This window comes from Amyelois transitella, chromosome 17, assembly GCF_032362555.1.
Source record: "Amyelois transitella isolate CPQ chromosome 17, ilAmyTran1.1, whole genome shotgun sequence".
NCBI lineage: Eukaryota > Metazoa > Arthropoda > Insecta > Lepidoptera > Pyralidae > Amyelois > Amyelois transitella.
This window is the reverse complement of record NC_083520.1, coordinates 4,576,914-4,594,729: the sequence shown is the minus strand read 5'-3', so window position 1 is coordinate 4,594,729 and position 17,816 is coordinate 4,576,914. Positions and strand designations below refer to the sequence as shown.

Below are 17,816 nucleotides of genomic sequence, written 5' to 3'. Positions count from 1 at the left end.
ATTCGAACTAGTGCACCTAAAAACACACGCTTTTTAGTCGGATAACTTACCCACTCTACTGCCCAGCTATCACGTCTTTACAATAAAGTTCTCAAAACAGTTGTTATGAATTCAGGACGGCGCCTCGCGGTGTGTCCTTATACACCTCACCTTTTTTGTATCGCCTTCGTGGCAGAAGAAAGCGAGTTGATGTGCCTTCATAGATGTAATGGTGAAAGTGACACTATTTTTGGAGAATTAAGGAAATAATTACCCGACTGCAAAGGAAGTATGTAATTATGTTGTATTCTTTATTATCTTATATCTCCTGAACAGCTGAATAGATTAAAAAATGAAGGTATCGGTAGATTTGTTTGAGCAGCCCAATTCTCCTAAATATGACACATTTTGGATAAGTGTTTTTTTCATTATCTCATCATCATATTAGCTATCAACAGTTAGGAACAGAGTCCAAAGTACACTTGCGAAATGTTACTGAAGTTATTTTTTACATAAATTCGTTATACGCAACTACATCGGCAAGCCAAAGGATAAAATGCACCACCATACATAACATATCCTTGCATAAATGTAATCAAAACCATAGACTCGTAGACTAATCTAATGATTTCTTGAAGAATTTGTAATTTTGACATTACAATGTCTAGCTCTTATGATGTTGCGCGAATAGCATAAACTTGCTTCACCGCGCACCGTTTGTAAAATAGAAGGTTATAAATAATAATCATCAAACACAAAACTTCCTGGCAGTCGGGTAAATCTCATTGAGAATCGATTAAACATAAATGAAATGCATAGTTCAGCTTCACACACGACAGGCTTCATCAGCGTGTCGATCAGCTGGCCGCGGCGTGACGGCGATGAGATGACATGGAAAATTACGAGCCTTGCAAGAAGTACAGTCTTCGTTGTATTATTAAAAATTTCATTAAAAACACATTTTTTTGTTACTGAATTCTTACTACCTTTTATAACTTGGCCAATTCTGCGTTCAAATTTGCTGACATAATTAGTGCAAGTAAATACTATATACCTACTTTTTGTATCTTAACGTATCTAGTAGTATCTATTTTAGAAGTCATTGTGTTATTATAATTCAAAACCATACCATAAAACTTCTACTTACCTTCAGCTTCTCCCTCTTCCAAAATATATATATATATATATATAATTATTTTTAATGGAAATATAATATTTAAAGAATGGATGTCCTGTCATGTTCTTTTATAGTACAACTTCAAACACCTTACAAACCATACTAATCCATGAAAACATGCATTGTTATGCCCGCAATGCATTGTTTATTATTGTTTGGGATCAGTGGAAAATTCTATTCAGATAGCTGGACTGATTTTCATAATTAGAATTTGATGATGTTGAAGCGTATTTTAAAATAAATAGGACGCACAAGTACCTACTGGCTACTTCAACAACCACTAGAAGTAGGTGCAACTTACGAAGCTGAAGTGGGTCATTACCCACTTCGTACTGCTTCGTAAGAGAAGAAGAAGGTACCAAATATCTTAACTTTCTTCGAGTTCTGTTCTTGAATCTGTTCTGTTTTTAAATAACGTATGAATTTATTTTACCTGTTTTACTAAGTAAGTTCATGCTTAACAAACATAGAGGAAGTCGAGCCCAGGATTTTGTTAGGTGGTCGTAGTATAATGATAGAAATATATGAAGAGAATTTGTATCTACGGAACCATCATGTCCGTTAGAGCAACCAGTTTTCTTTTTTCAACGTTTACTATTAGTTCAGCGACCTTACGCTTTGAAATAACGAAAACACAGAACGATTCGTCAAATAATTAATACATGATTTTAAGTGAAAAAATAAAATAATGGATAACATTTGACAAAATTACTCTTTTTGTAAATATTTCAATAGAAACAAAAGATATCATAATGAATTAGGGTCTGCAAAAGGATTACACCCCTTAGGAAATGAGTTACTTTTACCTGCGCCTAACATCGAACCCAGTGCCTACGCTGTAGCAGGCTGTTGTATTACCCAATTTAGCCAAGTTTTATTTAAACAGCGTCCGTCGTTTAAAAACGTACTCGTAAATTGTTTTTATGCAAAATTTATTATAATTATAATTCTCACGTCCTAACCTTGCTAAGGCATACCTAATTTATCTCTCTCTTTTGACACATTGGATTACTTCAAAGATAGAGAGAGAGCAAAAATAGGATGTATGTCTTATCACCGTTCATGAATAAGCCCTTTGTAAGAAATCGCAAAAACATACTTATATTTTGAACAAGCAATTAAGATTTGGCTCAGATTTTCAGAGTCCTCTTCGTTGAGATTAAGTTACATACATACATACATATAATCAAGACTTTCTCCCTTACCTGGTCGTATAGAGCCAACAGTCTTGAAAACACTGAAAGGCCCTTTCAACTAAGCCTATCCCTTGATAGACTTTTACAATCTGCACAGCGAAGTAATTGAAGGAAGTGAGTTCTATACTTTCTTTAATGTTCACTCGTCGCGTGCTGTTTTGTGACGTATTCGTTCCAATTAATTAATTCTATATTTGCGTTGTAACGAGTTATGATGGAGCTTTTGTACAAGCAAATTGAATTTTGGTTCGTTTATTAAGTACTTACTATAATGCATTGGCGCAATATTTTAGCGATAAAAAAGTAATTAGAGTTATACATAATATACCTTGTCATAGATTAGCAAAGAGTTTAAATCAATGGAATTGTTAGAATAAATAAATAAAAAACCAACTTAAAACAACCATCCTACGTCTGCTCAGTTTGATAAATATAATAATTAATTCTTTATTCTTTATTAAGATCTTATGATGAGTATGAGTTTGTTAAGAAATATGATGGAAGCAGAATTATCTCCTTTTGATTCTCTGTATACTCAGATAAGCCTTCAAACTTTTGAGATATCTTGTTCGTCTGAGTTTTATCTGCAGAAACAAATCATATCCAAGCATGTCTAATTCAAAGATGTTTTTTATATCTATCTAGTCGTGGAAATGTTAATGGAATTTTTACATATATCTATAAAATGTTATCAAACGAATGTTTACATACATATTCACATACATACTATATATATGAAATATTCATGTCTTTTCCCGGAAGGATAGGAAGAACCCTTTCCACTATGACGCCAGCTAACTTTTTTTGTTTCATCTAAATCAATCGTTCTTTTCATGGAAGGAATAAATTATTCTTACATACATATATATTATCATGTTTATATCCCTTGCGGGGTAGACAGAGAGACCATTAGGCCACGTTCAGCTGTTTGGCTTAATGATAGAATATTGGATACTCTTGATCTGGTATTTAAATAGAACGACCTCGTTTTGATCGTTGTTGCGTTCAAAGTGTTATGTTTTCAGGATTTTGCAAGTATTAAAATTATAAAAAAATTAAACAGTTATAGTGTTACTTAGACTAATATTGTTTACTAATTATTCACTGGGGATTTTCTTTTAGGGAAAATGGTAAAGTAGACCTTCAACTCCATCACAAACGAAGCCGCATTAGAACCTAGCATTAAAAACATCTATGTAAGTAATCATTTTACTTAGCGCCAAACAATCTCCGCTGTATCTACCTGATAAATTCATTATACACGAAGGGAAATTTCACTTTCCCCCACCCCTAACTGACATAAAATCTTATGTGTCTTTTGTAAGTGTTATTACAAAACAGTCTTTATGTTAATTGTCTATGGATCAAAGTCAGTTTTATCAAGTTTATAATTAGCGCTGACAAGCGATGTGAGGCTCATTTCAGCATTAATAAGGGATTAAAACAGGGGTGTCAGCCCGTGAACATTAACAATACAAAAAAATGTGTCACAATATAACTACCCTACTAAGCAACTATTATATCGTTTTGCCGGTAGTTGAACCCCAGGCTCCGAAGCATTGTGACCAAGGGTACAACTGAATCACGTAAAGATGAGAAGGAGAGAGATATTTAAGACGATAAAAAAATCGAATTGATTTTTTATTTATTTATCAAAATACAGTTTTCTTTTCGCTTTAAAAATTTGAAACCCCTAAAGTAAATGGTGTTTTACGCGTGGGCTGAGTATATAATAATATATAAATAATGAAGTTTAACATAAGTAAATTATATTGTCACTCCTTTTGACGCCCACGTGAAAATTAATTACATTTTTCCTCAAAAAGTTTTTGACCCGTAACCGGTTAAAAATAGCAAATCTATTTACATTTTAAAATGTCTCTTTTAAATTTCACCGTACATAATACGCCTTTTAATTACATATTCAAAATTATACGTCGTAAATTTTTATACACAGAGTAAAGAGGAAAACTGAACCAACGAAAAAATTCAATTGTCATGGGAACTCACTTGTACAATTTTTATAGAAATTGTATATGTAAATATCCGAAATCCATATCAATCAGAAAACAAACTGTTTTTCATATTTTTAGACCGGGAATCAAAACCTTTAATATATAGAGTAAAAAACATTGCCACTGCACCAACAACTCCTTTAGCAGAACTATTTTCTTATGCTTTGGTCTGTTGTGATGCCAAAATTGCTTATAGCAACCGAATAAAACGATAAGATAGAGGGAAGACGCAAAAGCGAAAAACTTTGAGATAAAGATAATAAAAGAACCGAGCCTCAACTTCACCTTTATGAGGTACACATTCAAAGGGAAAGCCCAAAAGACGACCCAAATTAATACGACCCTTCCGACGGCGCCGACTTGGATTTAATTATTCTCAAAGTATTCTTAAAGAAATTAAAATTCATTTGGGCGTTTGAAGGACATGCCAAATTAAGACATTTAATGGCCTTACTTTGCTGGACCTTGAGACGCTAAAAAACATTTAGCAACGTGCATTATGCTTGCAGTATAATAATTTGTTGATAAAATATGCGGATTGACACCTAGCAATATGCAAAGAGCGACACTTCATCTGCGAATGAGATATTTCGTGGATAAATGGTCACCTAAATCAAATTTAATAGCTTACACAACTTTGAATATATATTCACGTCTTTATCAATTACGGGGTAGACAGAGCCACCAAACTTGAAAAGACTAGTAGACCACGTTCAAATTGAATTTCCTATAATGACAGGCGACTAGCTCATCGCATGAAAGAATAACCCTAATTTAATTATACTTTTCCTTGATTGACTTTTACAATCTGCACAAGAAGGGACATCCCAGCTGGCACAAACTATAATTGAAAGGTGTTGGTATTGGAAGTTAATATAAAATTGGGCAAAGTAAGCGTGTAGCGAGGAAGTATGACAGTTTCGCGCGTTGATCATCCCATTCCTGTGTGTAATAAAATAATTTCGTTCCGCAGGGGTCCGACCCCCTTTCGGCATTTCAATAGCGTTGATTGCTCGTATTATAGATACGAATCGATCATGTTGCTCCACAAATTTTTGCTATGAGTCTAAGACGCTGTTGGATATTGAGTATTGCCGGTATTTTTATTCATTTATGATAGGTTTTGATTAATAGACTGAGATTTATCATACATGGCTTTCTCCCTCTCATTTTGCGTGTTTATGAACGAAATAAACCTTTGTTTGGTCAGCTAGTAGACCGAATTTCTGGATCAGTCGGCCTTAATTCTTAATATACCTGTTCTAACTTGTTATCCTTTGGTATATTGTTTAAAACCAAGTCTATGTCGATTTGATAAAAAATAATATTCCTTAGTTCATAAAAGTTATGCAATTAAGGGTTCCCAATAAGCAGCTATTAGACTTTAAAAGTAAATAAAAGAACAAAGAGCAAACATCATTAATATCGTGTCTGGAACGAACTTTTCAGCAATTCAACAACTTCCTAATGGAATCTGAAATTCCATTCTAATCTTGGAATCTATTAATTTAAAAGACGTTAATTACACAGTATAACGAGCAATTTTATAAATTCATATTTCATTACCGTGTATGAGGTAGGATTTAATTAGGTTTTGTTTCTGGAAATAAGTAGGATATTTATTGATTATGTGGTTTTTCTTATGTATATATTATTTATTTAAGTACCTTATATGGTACACCTTTCTCCTAAGGGAGATAGGCGAGAAAAAGATCACAAACTCTCTTAAGCGACCTAACAATATTGATGCACATAATCTACATGTTTTAAAGTTTACTAGTATTTTTTGTAGTTTAAATCTACACTGGGGTTGGCAACATTAATACTGAAGTAAAGTTCAGCTGGATGGCGTGTGCCAGGACAACTTTATGATACGGCCCGCAACGGAATTCCGGACTGGGATGCACATGCACCGGATTCAAACTGCATCGGCAAACCTGCTACTAAAACACTATTAAACAAAATATACAACTTCGAAGTCCATAGTATGTATTAATGTTACTCAGTGATTTTATATTATAGTGTCGTGTGGTTCCCGGCACCATTACAAAAAAGAATAGGACCACTCCATCTCTTTCCCACGGATGTCGTAAAAGGCGACTAAAGGATAGGCTTATAAACTTGGGATTCCTCTTTTAGGCGATGGGCTAGCAACCTGTCACTATTTGAATCTCAATTCTATCTTAAAGCCAAATAGCTGAACGTGGCCTACCAGTCTTTACAAGACTGTTGGCTCTGTCTACCCCGCATGGGATATAGACGTGAGTATATGTATGTATGTATGTTTATATTATAATGAGTCCCAGTTTTCAGAGTATTCACCGAAAATTTACTACGACTTGAACTTAATATGTATTTTGAACGTAGAACGTTCCTTACTAACTACATAACTGATCTTGTCCAAGCGTGGCGATAGATGGCGCTGATTTATTTACGAAGAATTAAGAATGCGCTATAGAGATTCTTTCAGAAATCATGGCGTCTTCGGTGAAATTTCTCATAGTTATCGCTTCTCGGCCTTTTGGCTAAGATCAAAGTGTAGTATCTGTTCTTTTCAGCTTAATATCTGAAAGTTCCCCCACTGGGGGACCAGTATATTAAACTGATTTTTGTAATCCGACGGGATGTTCGGGGCTCGCTCCACTCCCGTCACGGGTCAGCCCGGCACTGCAGTGCCGCCGGGATTGGCCCACATAATACGTATTGAAACTTAAAATTTAGCATTGTTTTGAATGATTTTTATATACCTGTTAAATAAGAGAGAATCTAATTACTCAGCACTGTGAAGTCACACAGATAAAACAAATCTTTGAGTTCGTCCTAATTTCGTGAAAAAACCACCATTGGTACAAATACTTTAACCACTAGTAGATATGCAACTGTTTTAGAAAAACTGATGGATACGTGGGGCAGAAAAACTGCATTTTCAAAAACTCCAACCCCAACCCCTAAATTTAAATCAAAAAAGTTGATTAAGGAAGAAAACAACAGGTAAGTATGCAATTGAAATAATGTATTTTTACATTTTTCAAATTAATAAAATATTCATTCAATAAAACTAAGGTTACAAAAATAACTGTCCCTATTTAAACGGCTACACATAATATGTATAATTAATTACACACTCCTTTACACATTTTGCCTTCGATACAATTAGTTCATACAATTTTACTTAAGTTAATTCAAAAAATATTACGCTAAAAGAATATTTACAATTAATTATTCCGATTTTAAATTGACTCTTAAATTATGTCATGTTAAGAATATAGCTACCATTTAGAACCTTTTGATATTTAGCACATGACAAACTAAAATAATTTGTGAGAAGTACTTCAAATATTTTCTGTTAGCTTTACAATTCTCCTACGCTAAATTAATGAATGAATATTTATTTCGTTTTAAAACGCAAACTCACTTTGAAATCCATTCGAATTTCAAAATTTCGTTTCATATTGCACCAATAATATTTTTTTTATTTAGGTAAATTTTATTTTAATTATTTTAGAGAAATGAATTATTGTAAAATATAAACAAATGTTTGAAAATGGAACAACTAAGGTATGTTAAATACATTGGTAACGTATGAATTTGGCCACCATTATATATTATCTTAACCTAATTTCATAATTTGGCCATAGAAATTTAGGTAGTTGATCTGATGAAAAAATATCATACTTTCATGAATAATCTATACAAACTACATTTTAAAGAGACATTGCATTTGTTCCCATTACATTTTATGAAATTGTATTACATTTAACACATTAAGTATGAATAGAGGACATTTTCAATGAAAGTAAAGAAAGTAAATATAAATTTACCGCAAAAAAATCATCCAACTCCTTCATCTCCCCACCGAAATGTGATAAAGTAAATTTTAACTTTAAGAATCTTGTCGCATATTCATTTACACTTACACTAAGAAATTATGGTATAAACTTTAATCGGATAAATATTTTTCCCATTCCTTTTGGTTTTTTAGATTATGGATTGGGGATGTAATGGTGTCAATACAATTTTTCTTAATTAAGAAAAGTACTTAAATAAAACGAGAGTGGGGTTATATGTTATAGGTACTTTAACAGATTTATTTTATAAAAGTTTTTATATCCATTGTAATTTGATGAACCTGGGACTTTAACTACTATACTACTTTATACACGAAAAATTGCAAAACTTTTTAAAGAAATTTATATTTAAAAAGCTGAAAGTTAATATAATTGAAAAACACATTGATAACAATTTATTGAAATAAATATGCTGGAAAAGTTGGGTTTTGGGTTTCTATCGAACCATTTTTATTTTATAAAAGTACTTCTTAACTTTGACATCACTCATTTTAACAATGAAATTTTTTAATATGTATATTGAATTAAACCTTGGCGTAAATTATGTCTTTATTTGACCATACCTTAGGGACTTAATTTTACTTTATATCTACCCATAAACTTCGTCAAATATCAAAGTAAATTGTTGCAAAAATTTACCTTCTGCTGAACACCAAAGTATCACTTAAGTAATAAATTAAACTAATTAACATGATTGTTATGTCAATATAATGAAGATTACGTAATTGGCAAGCCATTAAAATAAATATTTAAGGTAAGATCTGTTCAGTAACTCTTAAATCATTGTATAATACAAAATTACATGCTACTTTCATACAAATGCCATTTTAAGCATTATATTCGAATAGTTAACTTTATTAGGCACTTTTACCTACCATTTCATATTCTTAAATTTTCTTTCAAGTCAAATTATACATAACTTGTTATGTATTACTTTCTCAACCATATAAAATGTGACATAAACACTGTAAAGAAAAATAGATAAGCTCGCAAACGTAGGGAGCTCGCTCGAGTATGGATTAATTAAAAGACGCTGTACAAGTATACCTACTTTAGTAAGTTCATGTCATTGAATTATACTTTTTATGTAATTAAGTTTTATTAATATTTTAGAAATTACACAGAGGATTTCCCCTGTACTAAGAATCAAGAGTCGGGGCTGCAACCTATTTTGTTTTAACCGAAATATTGCTGGTATTGTTTTCATTGACAGCCAAAAAGTAAAAGTTGAGAAAATTATATTTTCGTACCTTTTCAAGAGACGTAATAGGTACCTCAAAGATTTTTGCCTTCGTGAGGACCCGGAATTCCGAAACATAACGTCTAAGGGAGCACCAGGGTCACACTAAGATGAGATAGAAATAAGTACCTTCACATCTTTTCTCCCGTTTGTGTATACAAACTGAATATGAAAATTTGGAACGTAATGAATCCATACAATTTTGGTTTTTCAAATTTAGAACGCCTCGTGGTGGCGTGTAGTTAAATTTAAAATGTAGCGTCCCAACCAGAGAGATCGTCTGGTGGGGGATCGTCGGAATCTGGCGGGTATTGGTCGAAGTTGTGAGTGTCAATGGCGGACCTCACGGTCGGCGTGATTGGTGGGTCCAGAGTACGCTGCGCTAGGCCCTCCCAGTTGAAGCCGTCGAACCATCTGAAAAAGTAATTAATGAGAATTAGAAACTTTTTGTTTTATTTTAATATCTGCGTTCAACAGACTTCATATTAAATACAAGTTAAGAATTCGAGATAAACACGCGTGAACGTAGCAAGAACGGAAAAAAATTGCTTAAAGTAAATCGTCAATACGAAGAGTCAAATTGTATGAAAAGTTCGAGTCCTATGAAAAGTCGCACGAAAAATCCCACAATTTTCAGACACTAGTTTGGTATCTGGTACGTATACTGGTAATATATACGGGACAAATAAAACGTTTAACGCCAACACTAGTATTAAATACGTATAAAACATCTGGCTTAAGCATGGCGCAGGAACCTCGTAAAAAATATTTGTAGTTTGATTTGAACCTAAATTCAGTAGGTACACTCTTTACATCAATTGCCAAAAAAATATTTTTTAATATTTAAATTACGTATAGTTCTATAAGTATAATCATAACAATCATGAGTGGCAAGTGGAAATAGGTAGTCTCTGCCTTCCCCTCCGGGAAAGAAGCGTGATTTATGTATGTATGTATAACAATCATAACAATGTATTCTCTCAATTCTCTGAATCATAACAATGTCCACATTTCTATTCTAAGTTTGGATTAATGTAAAGTTGACGTTATTGAAGAAAATGCTTCAGTACAGGTTAAAGTTGTAATACTTGTCAGTAAAATTAGTTTTAAGTAATTTATTTGACGTCAACCAATGTTGTGACAAAAGATATGACAATTATAAAGTGATTTTGAATTTGAATTAAAATGTTGATATTGAATTTGTATGATATACCCCAAGAAACTTACTTGTGCTTCTGTATTTCAGTGATACCGCCCCTCTGGTAGCCGAGCCGTTCGGCAGGATTGTCGCGGCACAGCTTCTTGATGAGATTGGCGGCGTTCCTCGTGATGGACCTGGGGAACTCCACTGCGTCTATTCCCTTCAGAATCTTGTTGTAGATCTTCATGGGATCGGCTCCCGTGAACGGCGGCGAACCAGTGAGGAGTTCAAACATAAGTACACCTGAAATTTGTTTGGATAGGTTTAGTTTTATCAGTTTTACTTTTTGTTTTGCTATTAATCACTGTATTAAACCCCTGTTTGGTTATTTATAGTATGTGTTGAATAATACTGGTTTCAGATTTTTTAAGCCGCCTTAAAGCTTCTGACGTGGCCTTACGACTACCATATAGGTATATATCAAAACCTCACTACCCTAATTCAGGGTCATGGTCATAGGTAGACCGCGGGCTCACCTTCTTACAGGTGAGGACGTAACTGAGACCAACGCTAGGAAGACGATTGATTATGTCATAAATTTCTAGAATATATATTTTTAGGAAGTGTAGACGAGCACTAAAATAACCCGAAATATCTATAAGCAAACGAGAAGTAATCAAGATTTTCCGTACTACATAAAAATAAGCTTTGGACATAATCTAGCTTTGTGTTGTTTTGTATGTTTTACTCTTATGGTGCAATAAAGAGTTTTATCTATCTATCTAGAAAAACAAAACGAGGTCTCACCTAAGGACCAATAGTCCGCGCTAATATCATGACCCCGGTTCATGATGACCTCGGGCGCAACATACTCTGGAGTGCCGCAGAAGGTCCAGGTCTTGCGGCTGGCCTGCAGCTTCTTGGAGAAGCCGAAGTCCACTAGCTTCACGTAGCCTTTCGAGTCTAACAGCAAATTCTCTGGTTTGAGATCCCTGGAAAATTGAAACAATATTTTCTATTCAATTTGAAGTTTACTAATTCGTGTCAGATTTAATTAACGATTTTTTAATAATCAAATCACTATTAAATAGTGTTTTTTTAGTCTTCCTTTATCATGACGTGGTCAGGAGAATAAATTAATTCATAGTTATTGAAATCCTAAGAAATCGACCGAAACGGGTGAACATATAGATGCATTTGATTTTGAAACGATATATTTACCAAGGTTATAAAGACCATCGTTATACTTTCAAAAGTGATAAGTTAAAACTGATAGAATAAAAGAATACTTTTTGTCTATATCAAAAAATTTGGAGATATATGTGAAAAAAATTAGTAATAACCTGTAAATAATATTTCTAGAATGCAGATAATGGAAAGCTTCTACAACACAGGCTGTGTAGAATCTAGTAGTGGCATCGTCAAACTGACCTGAAAAATACAATCAAACACTTAAATAAAGCAACAGAATGAATAGAGAACTTCTTCAAAAACAGCGTGCTAATATATCATCTTACAAAAATTAATGACTAAGAATTTCACATGCTGAATAAATATGGATAAGGTATTTTATTTTACAAATACATTTCATTGTAACTTTATCAACTCACCTTTATCTCTCAATATAGTCCATAACTCTCCCCCGAGGCAAGTTTCCATCAGCATGTACAAGTATTTACGATCTTTGAACGTCTTATATAACTTTACTATAAATTCGCAGTTCATCTCGGACATAATCTCCTTCTCTGACATAATATGCTGTTGTTGTCTCGTTTCAACGATCTGGGCTTTCTTCATTTGCTTCAGAGCGAAAGACCTGCTGGAATCTCCTTGAATTTGCACCAACTCCACCCTGCCGAAGCCACCTATACCAAGCGTTGCTATGATGCGAAGATCTGAGAGACGTAGATTGGCAAATTCTTCGTTTAATCTGAAATTAGATTTTATCGTTCATTACTATATGGTAAATTTCTACAGGTGTTTTTGTTTATATTAGAATTTCAAAGGACGAAAAAATCCTTATTTAGAAACTGATTTCAGAAGTGGCCAACGAGGATTTTTTTGATTCAAAATATTGATGCAAGATTAAAACAAAACCCCTCATATTGAGATTCCTAGAAATTGAATCAATTGTTGTGTGTCTTACGTTTGACTCCAAAATTTTTTTGCGTTAAGTTTATTTTTTTGGTTGTTAACCGATGTTTTGACCTAGAGAGAAACCATCTAAATTGTAATTATTGGATGTGTAACCAAGTTTTTGAATTTTCTTAAACGGGCTCACCGTTTAGAAAAATTTACAAAAATATTGTTGAATACCTTTCAAATTTGGAAGTTTTATTACTGTTTGTATTTGGCACTCTACACATTTAAATTGTCGTATTAATTTAATAGTTCTTATTGATGTCTCTATTAATACCACAATTCGATTGTCACATTGCATCTATTGTGAGCGCGAACACAACAAAAACGCGTGAACTAAATTTTTTATCGAACAATGAGTCTTGTAATTTATATTTTATGTTCAAAAGAGGAAAGTTAATAACCACTTATAATAACTATTTGACATTGACAGCAGATTTCTTAAAGAAAGTGAGAGATTCATGGAATTAATCGACACTTACCAGATTCCTCATAATTGTTAGCAGTAAAAGAAATAAAAATGGATTACAATAGTTATAAGTTTTAGTGGTGTTCATAATTTCACAGTACCTACTGAAAATTGACCATTGTTCAAGGTGGATAAAGATTAGAAATATAACAATAGCACTGCATATTGTTTTGGACTCCATTGTTTCATGTCGGAATAAATTCGACCACGTTTTTCTCAAGTCGATCATCTCCAAAACTCAATGCGTGCATTTGGTCAAATAGTTGCATAATTTAAAAGTACTTCAAGATTCATCAAATGATTATTAAAGCTTCTTACCGTTGTCTACTCTCGCCTTCATCCTTATACTTCGTGCGAATCTCGTCCAAGGTAGATATCAGCTGATTGAAGGTCTCTCTGTCTATCACGAGGCACGTACAGCCTTCTGGCGAATCACAGATTATGTTCGCTGTACGTAAATCATCTCTGAAAATGTAAAACAGACAATTAATTTAAACTTTAACATCATATCATTATAATGAATAATGGTACATAATTCATTTGTCCTCTTCTTGATCCTTGCATACCTCATTTGCTTCGTTCACATTCATCAAATTTTAAAATGTAGGCTAAAAGCGATTGGTGTCGTTACTCGACTTGACTTTCATAAGAACTTCTTAAATTTGATCAAGGTACTTTACTCTAGGGTTTCAAATTACAACGTTCCCATTCACATAGAATTTTAATGTTACAAGAGGAAAACATATAAATAAACTAATTAGAAAATATGACAACAATGCAATAAAAAGAGAACCAAAATTCTTAAATATTAAATACATAATAAATTCTCCAAAAAGTAATAATTATCGTGAAACGTTCGAGCCAATTTACAGATTGATACAATTGATATCATACCCTTGTAACGCCTTCTCGCCGAAGAAGTCTCCTTTTGTGAGCGTTCTGATAAATTTCTCATCGTTACTGTTAGGCGGCTTCTGGGTCACTTTTACCTGGAATCAATGAGAAACATGATTATAACTATGAACTACATACTAAAAGAACAAAGTGGTATTGGTAATTTTGAAATTGCGGTAACTACGAGTACATATCGGGCGAGGACTTATTTCAACATCTTGTAATTGTTCCCTAATTTAATTATATTTCTTATTATATTCTTCTTATATTTTCTATAAATTCCATTTATAGTTTTTAAACTGAACAAGGACAAATTAAGTTATTTTTCGGCTTTTTTACATTAAACAATATAGTCAATTTATCTTCATTATTTTTAGTTAAAATAACCGTATATTATAGTGTTACATATACAATATATTTGTCCTGGTTTTGTGACCATACAGAACGGAATTCGAATTAATATTGTTAACGTGAATGAAACGCATCAGTAAGTAAATGAGTTATTAGCAAGCGTAACTAGAGTCATAGAAAGTGGTTGACTTACAAAGTCAACTATTAAATTAATTCATAGATTTGCACGCAATATGTGCAATGTGAAACTAGATAAATATGACAAAGTGTCGGGCATCACACGTGCCTAGCATCTTATATGCTATGCACTAGAACGTTCTGATTCGTAAACAAATTTAGGATGAATAATTACTGATAATTATAAATTTACGTCATTTGGTCTTAAGGATCCTCATAGGATTTTAAGCTGGACTAATAGTAGAATTAAGAAATAGTGACAGATTGGTAGCACATTACCTAAAATAGGAATTTCAAGTTCATTAGATTCCTATTTTAGGTAATGTGCACACACATCAACTTCGGTTTATTGAAATATGTCTTCTCTTAATTAAAGTTTATTTTACTGATTTTTAATTAATAATGGTATTTACATTTATGAGGTCTCTTTTCACGGAACCTAAGTGTGAGTGCGCGGGGAAAGTACAATAAAACTCAGAGGTTTGACGTTATTTCGTACGACGTTCTTTCGTACACTGGATCCCGAACGGGAATATGATAAGGTAATCCCGCCCAACCTTTAACAGCATTGTGAGTAGTATTAGATAACTTCATTGAAATAAGCATAGAATTATTGTTTATTTCGTACATAGTTATAAAATTGGATATTTTTAACATGTGACAAGACGTTTATCACGAATAAGTCTAGCCACATTTTATTTCTTTACAATTTTTTATACTTACAAGTAGGTTACTTGCGTGACATCAAGTTCTCTTGGAATTTAAATTATAGACATCATTGAGAAAACTAGGCAAACTGCATGTTAATTATAGCACCAGTTGTCAGAACAGGCTTTTTAGCTCATTACCAATATCACAAAATACAACTTTAGTGACCACAAAAAAGCTGTAACCTTCTAGACTGTAGACATTTATACAAGTATCTTAAAATAATGTTTGAATCGCTTTGTATTTGCTAATTATCTGGACAAAAATCCTATTTTATGTTATTTCATAATATTTTTCATTAGTCAAAACGTAGACAATATAAAATCCTTATATTTAAATAAGAACATAGAAACATAATCATTGCTAAAACTGGTTTAGATACCATCATCAAACAACCCATAGAAAGTAAAAACACCGATGTGATAACAGCGGAAACGAATGAGATAACGTAGCTTGAAGCGACACCGGCGACGGCCAAACAAACCGGACAATTTCAAAGACACCAAAATGGGAACGACGTTTACGCTTGACGAACTATTTGATGAGATTACCACGAACTTTTTCTATCTTCACAAATTCCATAATCACGGCTTTCAATTATGTGGTCTGACGCAGATAATTTTAAATTAAACTCTGGAATTACTTCGTCCATACTTTCTCTCGTTACGAATCGAAAGTATCTATTTTCATCGATGTAATAGTTCAAAAGGTAAAGCTCATAATATTATATTTGTTCTTTGAGCCTTTGTTTTTATATTGATAAAAAATTAAATGGTTTTAATTGAAATTTCCTTCTCAAAAATAACAAATTGCGTAACACTTAATTCTTTGCAATGCGGCCTTCTATTGAAACCATTGAGTCACCATTGGTTAACTCTTGTTAAAAACGCGACATTGTTCTATTATTATGAACTTGATGTCACTATTTCTTAAGAAAAATTAAGTTTAGGTTTATAAAATAAGTCATTACTAAAGGTAAAACAACTAAGATCGTAAATTTACTACCAGTCAATTTAAAAATCGGTTGATGAGTCTCATTATTGTTATTACATAAGTAATAAAAGTTCTCACAAAAACATCCTCATTTGCATCCGTAATTGCACTAACGATATTAGACGTAGCACCATCAGTTTCAATCATCGGAGAGATTTTATCTTCGAAAGCTAAAAGCAGTTGAAGTTCATGTAGATACTGTGTATACGGCAAAGTTCAAACATGCTGGAAATTTTTCAAAATCTGTGAGTACTTAGATAAATTTCTCACAAAAGAGTTCAAAAATCCGGCCTCAAAATACCATACGTCCCTCTCGCTCGCAGTGCGCTGACCTTGCAGTCACAATAGCGAGGCTTTTGGCCTTACCGTCCTAAAACGGGCGAACATTCGAAAATAAGTTGCTCTATTCGAAATTTTGTTCAACGATATATTACAGACATCGATTTATGATCGCCTATTAAATAAAATATTCATGCTAGAAAGTTAAACATAAGCGTTCATTTTGTTCATTACGTGTCTTAAATTTCAACATTATGAATTACATATGATATAGCTAGCTATTGGTCTTTTATAATATCACGATTTGCAGAATTATTATTATAAGCCACGTAAATGCCAAGGTGAGCTCCTTATAGTCGGCGTCACTCACGAACGATATATTACACTTTTCTATAGTGGTTTGTTCATATAATCTGTTTATATGTACATATATTAATACTAATTTTCTCAAAATTTCCGAAAGTGAGTCGTTAATTCTTATAGAATATATAAATAAACTTTCTTTGTTAGTTTCTTTACGTATATCTTATGTCATCATTGCGGAACAGTTTGAAAGCGAAATTGTTTTGGTTACAGTAGGATTGGATTACAATTACGATGGTTGAGGATGATTGTTTATAAAATAAAGAGATCTGGTTGTAGACAAAGTCACGTCGCGCGATGTGCACAGTATGAAAGTTTATCGTAGGAATGTAAGTGAAAATGTTTACTCTCGGATTAGAGATATTCACACATACGTACAAATTTCTAACAATATAGCACCAAAAATACATCACAACTGACAATAAAAGAATCGAACCAGTCTCTAATAAACTGATAATTAGAACCGTGTCACATAAAGGTAGGTATCTAGTATGTAGAGGTTAATTGCAAAATAGCTACGAGTAATTTACGGCGTAATATTATGGCCGTACAAACGTTATTATCAAATTATGCCTGGAAAATGTAGAGCTTAATAAAGCAAGTAATCGCACATATTGTACTTGCAAGAAGAGGTCAAGTAAATAGCTAAATATGTTTTTATATGTCGCTAAATTATACACCGATTAAATCTCTAGTTGGTTTGTAGGGACATAAATGATGAAACTCTTTTTGTAACATACATAAAATTTATGGCGTCGAGAAGTAAAAACATTGGACTTTAGAAGTAATTAGTTATTTAATGAGTCATTAACATAATTTTACTGCTTGGCAATTTTCGTTATGAATT

General features: G+C 32.8%; 1 protein-coding gene and 1 non-coding gene across 4 annotated transcripts in view; one reads left to right on the top strand and one right to left on the bottom strand.

Annotated features, from left to right (window-relative positions):
- The first annotated feature begins 6,872 nt into the window (after positions 1–6,872).
- Positions 6,873–7,065, top strand: LOC132902761 (U2 spliceosomal RNA). The gene has a single exon (XR_009657232.1). It is a non-coding gene; the product is annotated as a U2 spliceosomal RNA (small nuclear RNA).
- Positions 7,066–7,359: 294 nt separating this feature from the next.
- Positions 7,360–17,816, bottom strand: part of LOC106143406 (cGMP-dependent protein kinase, isozyme 2 forms cD4/T1/T3A/T3B) — an 85,993-nt gene continuing 75,536 nt past the window's right edge. For all 3 annotated transcript variants that reach the window (XM_013345471.2, XM_013345473.2, XM_060948716.1), the window contains 7 exons: positions 14,099–14,193; positions 13,523–13,669; positions 12,207–12,526; positions 11,940–12,027; positions 11,404–11,588; positions 10,683–10,899; positions 7,360–9,869 (listed from right to left, as the gene is read on the bottom strand). In XM_013345471.2, the coding sequence (XP_013200925.1) occupies positions 9,704–9,869; positions 10,683–10,899; positions 11,404–11,588; positions 11,940–12,027; positions 12,207–12,526; positions 13,523–13,669; positions 14,099–14,193 (1,218 nt within the window). In that variant the 3' untranslated portion in view covers positions 7,360–9,703. The remainder of the gene's footprint in view (positions 9,870–10,682; positions 10,900–11,403; positions 11,589–11,939; positions 12,028–12,206; positions 12,527–13,522; positions 13,670–14,098; positions 14,194–17,816) is intronic.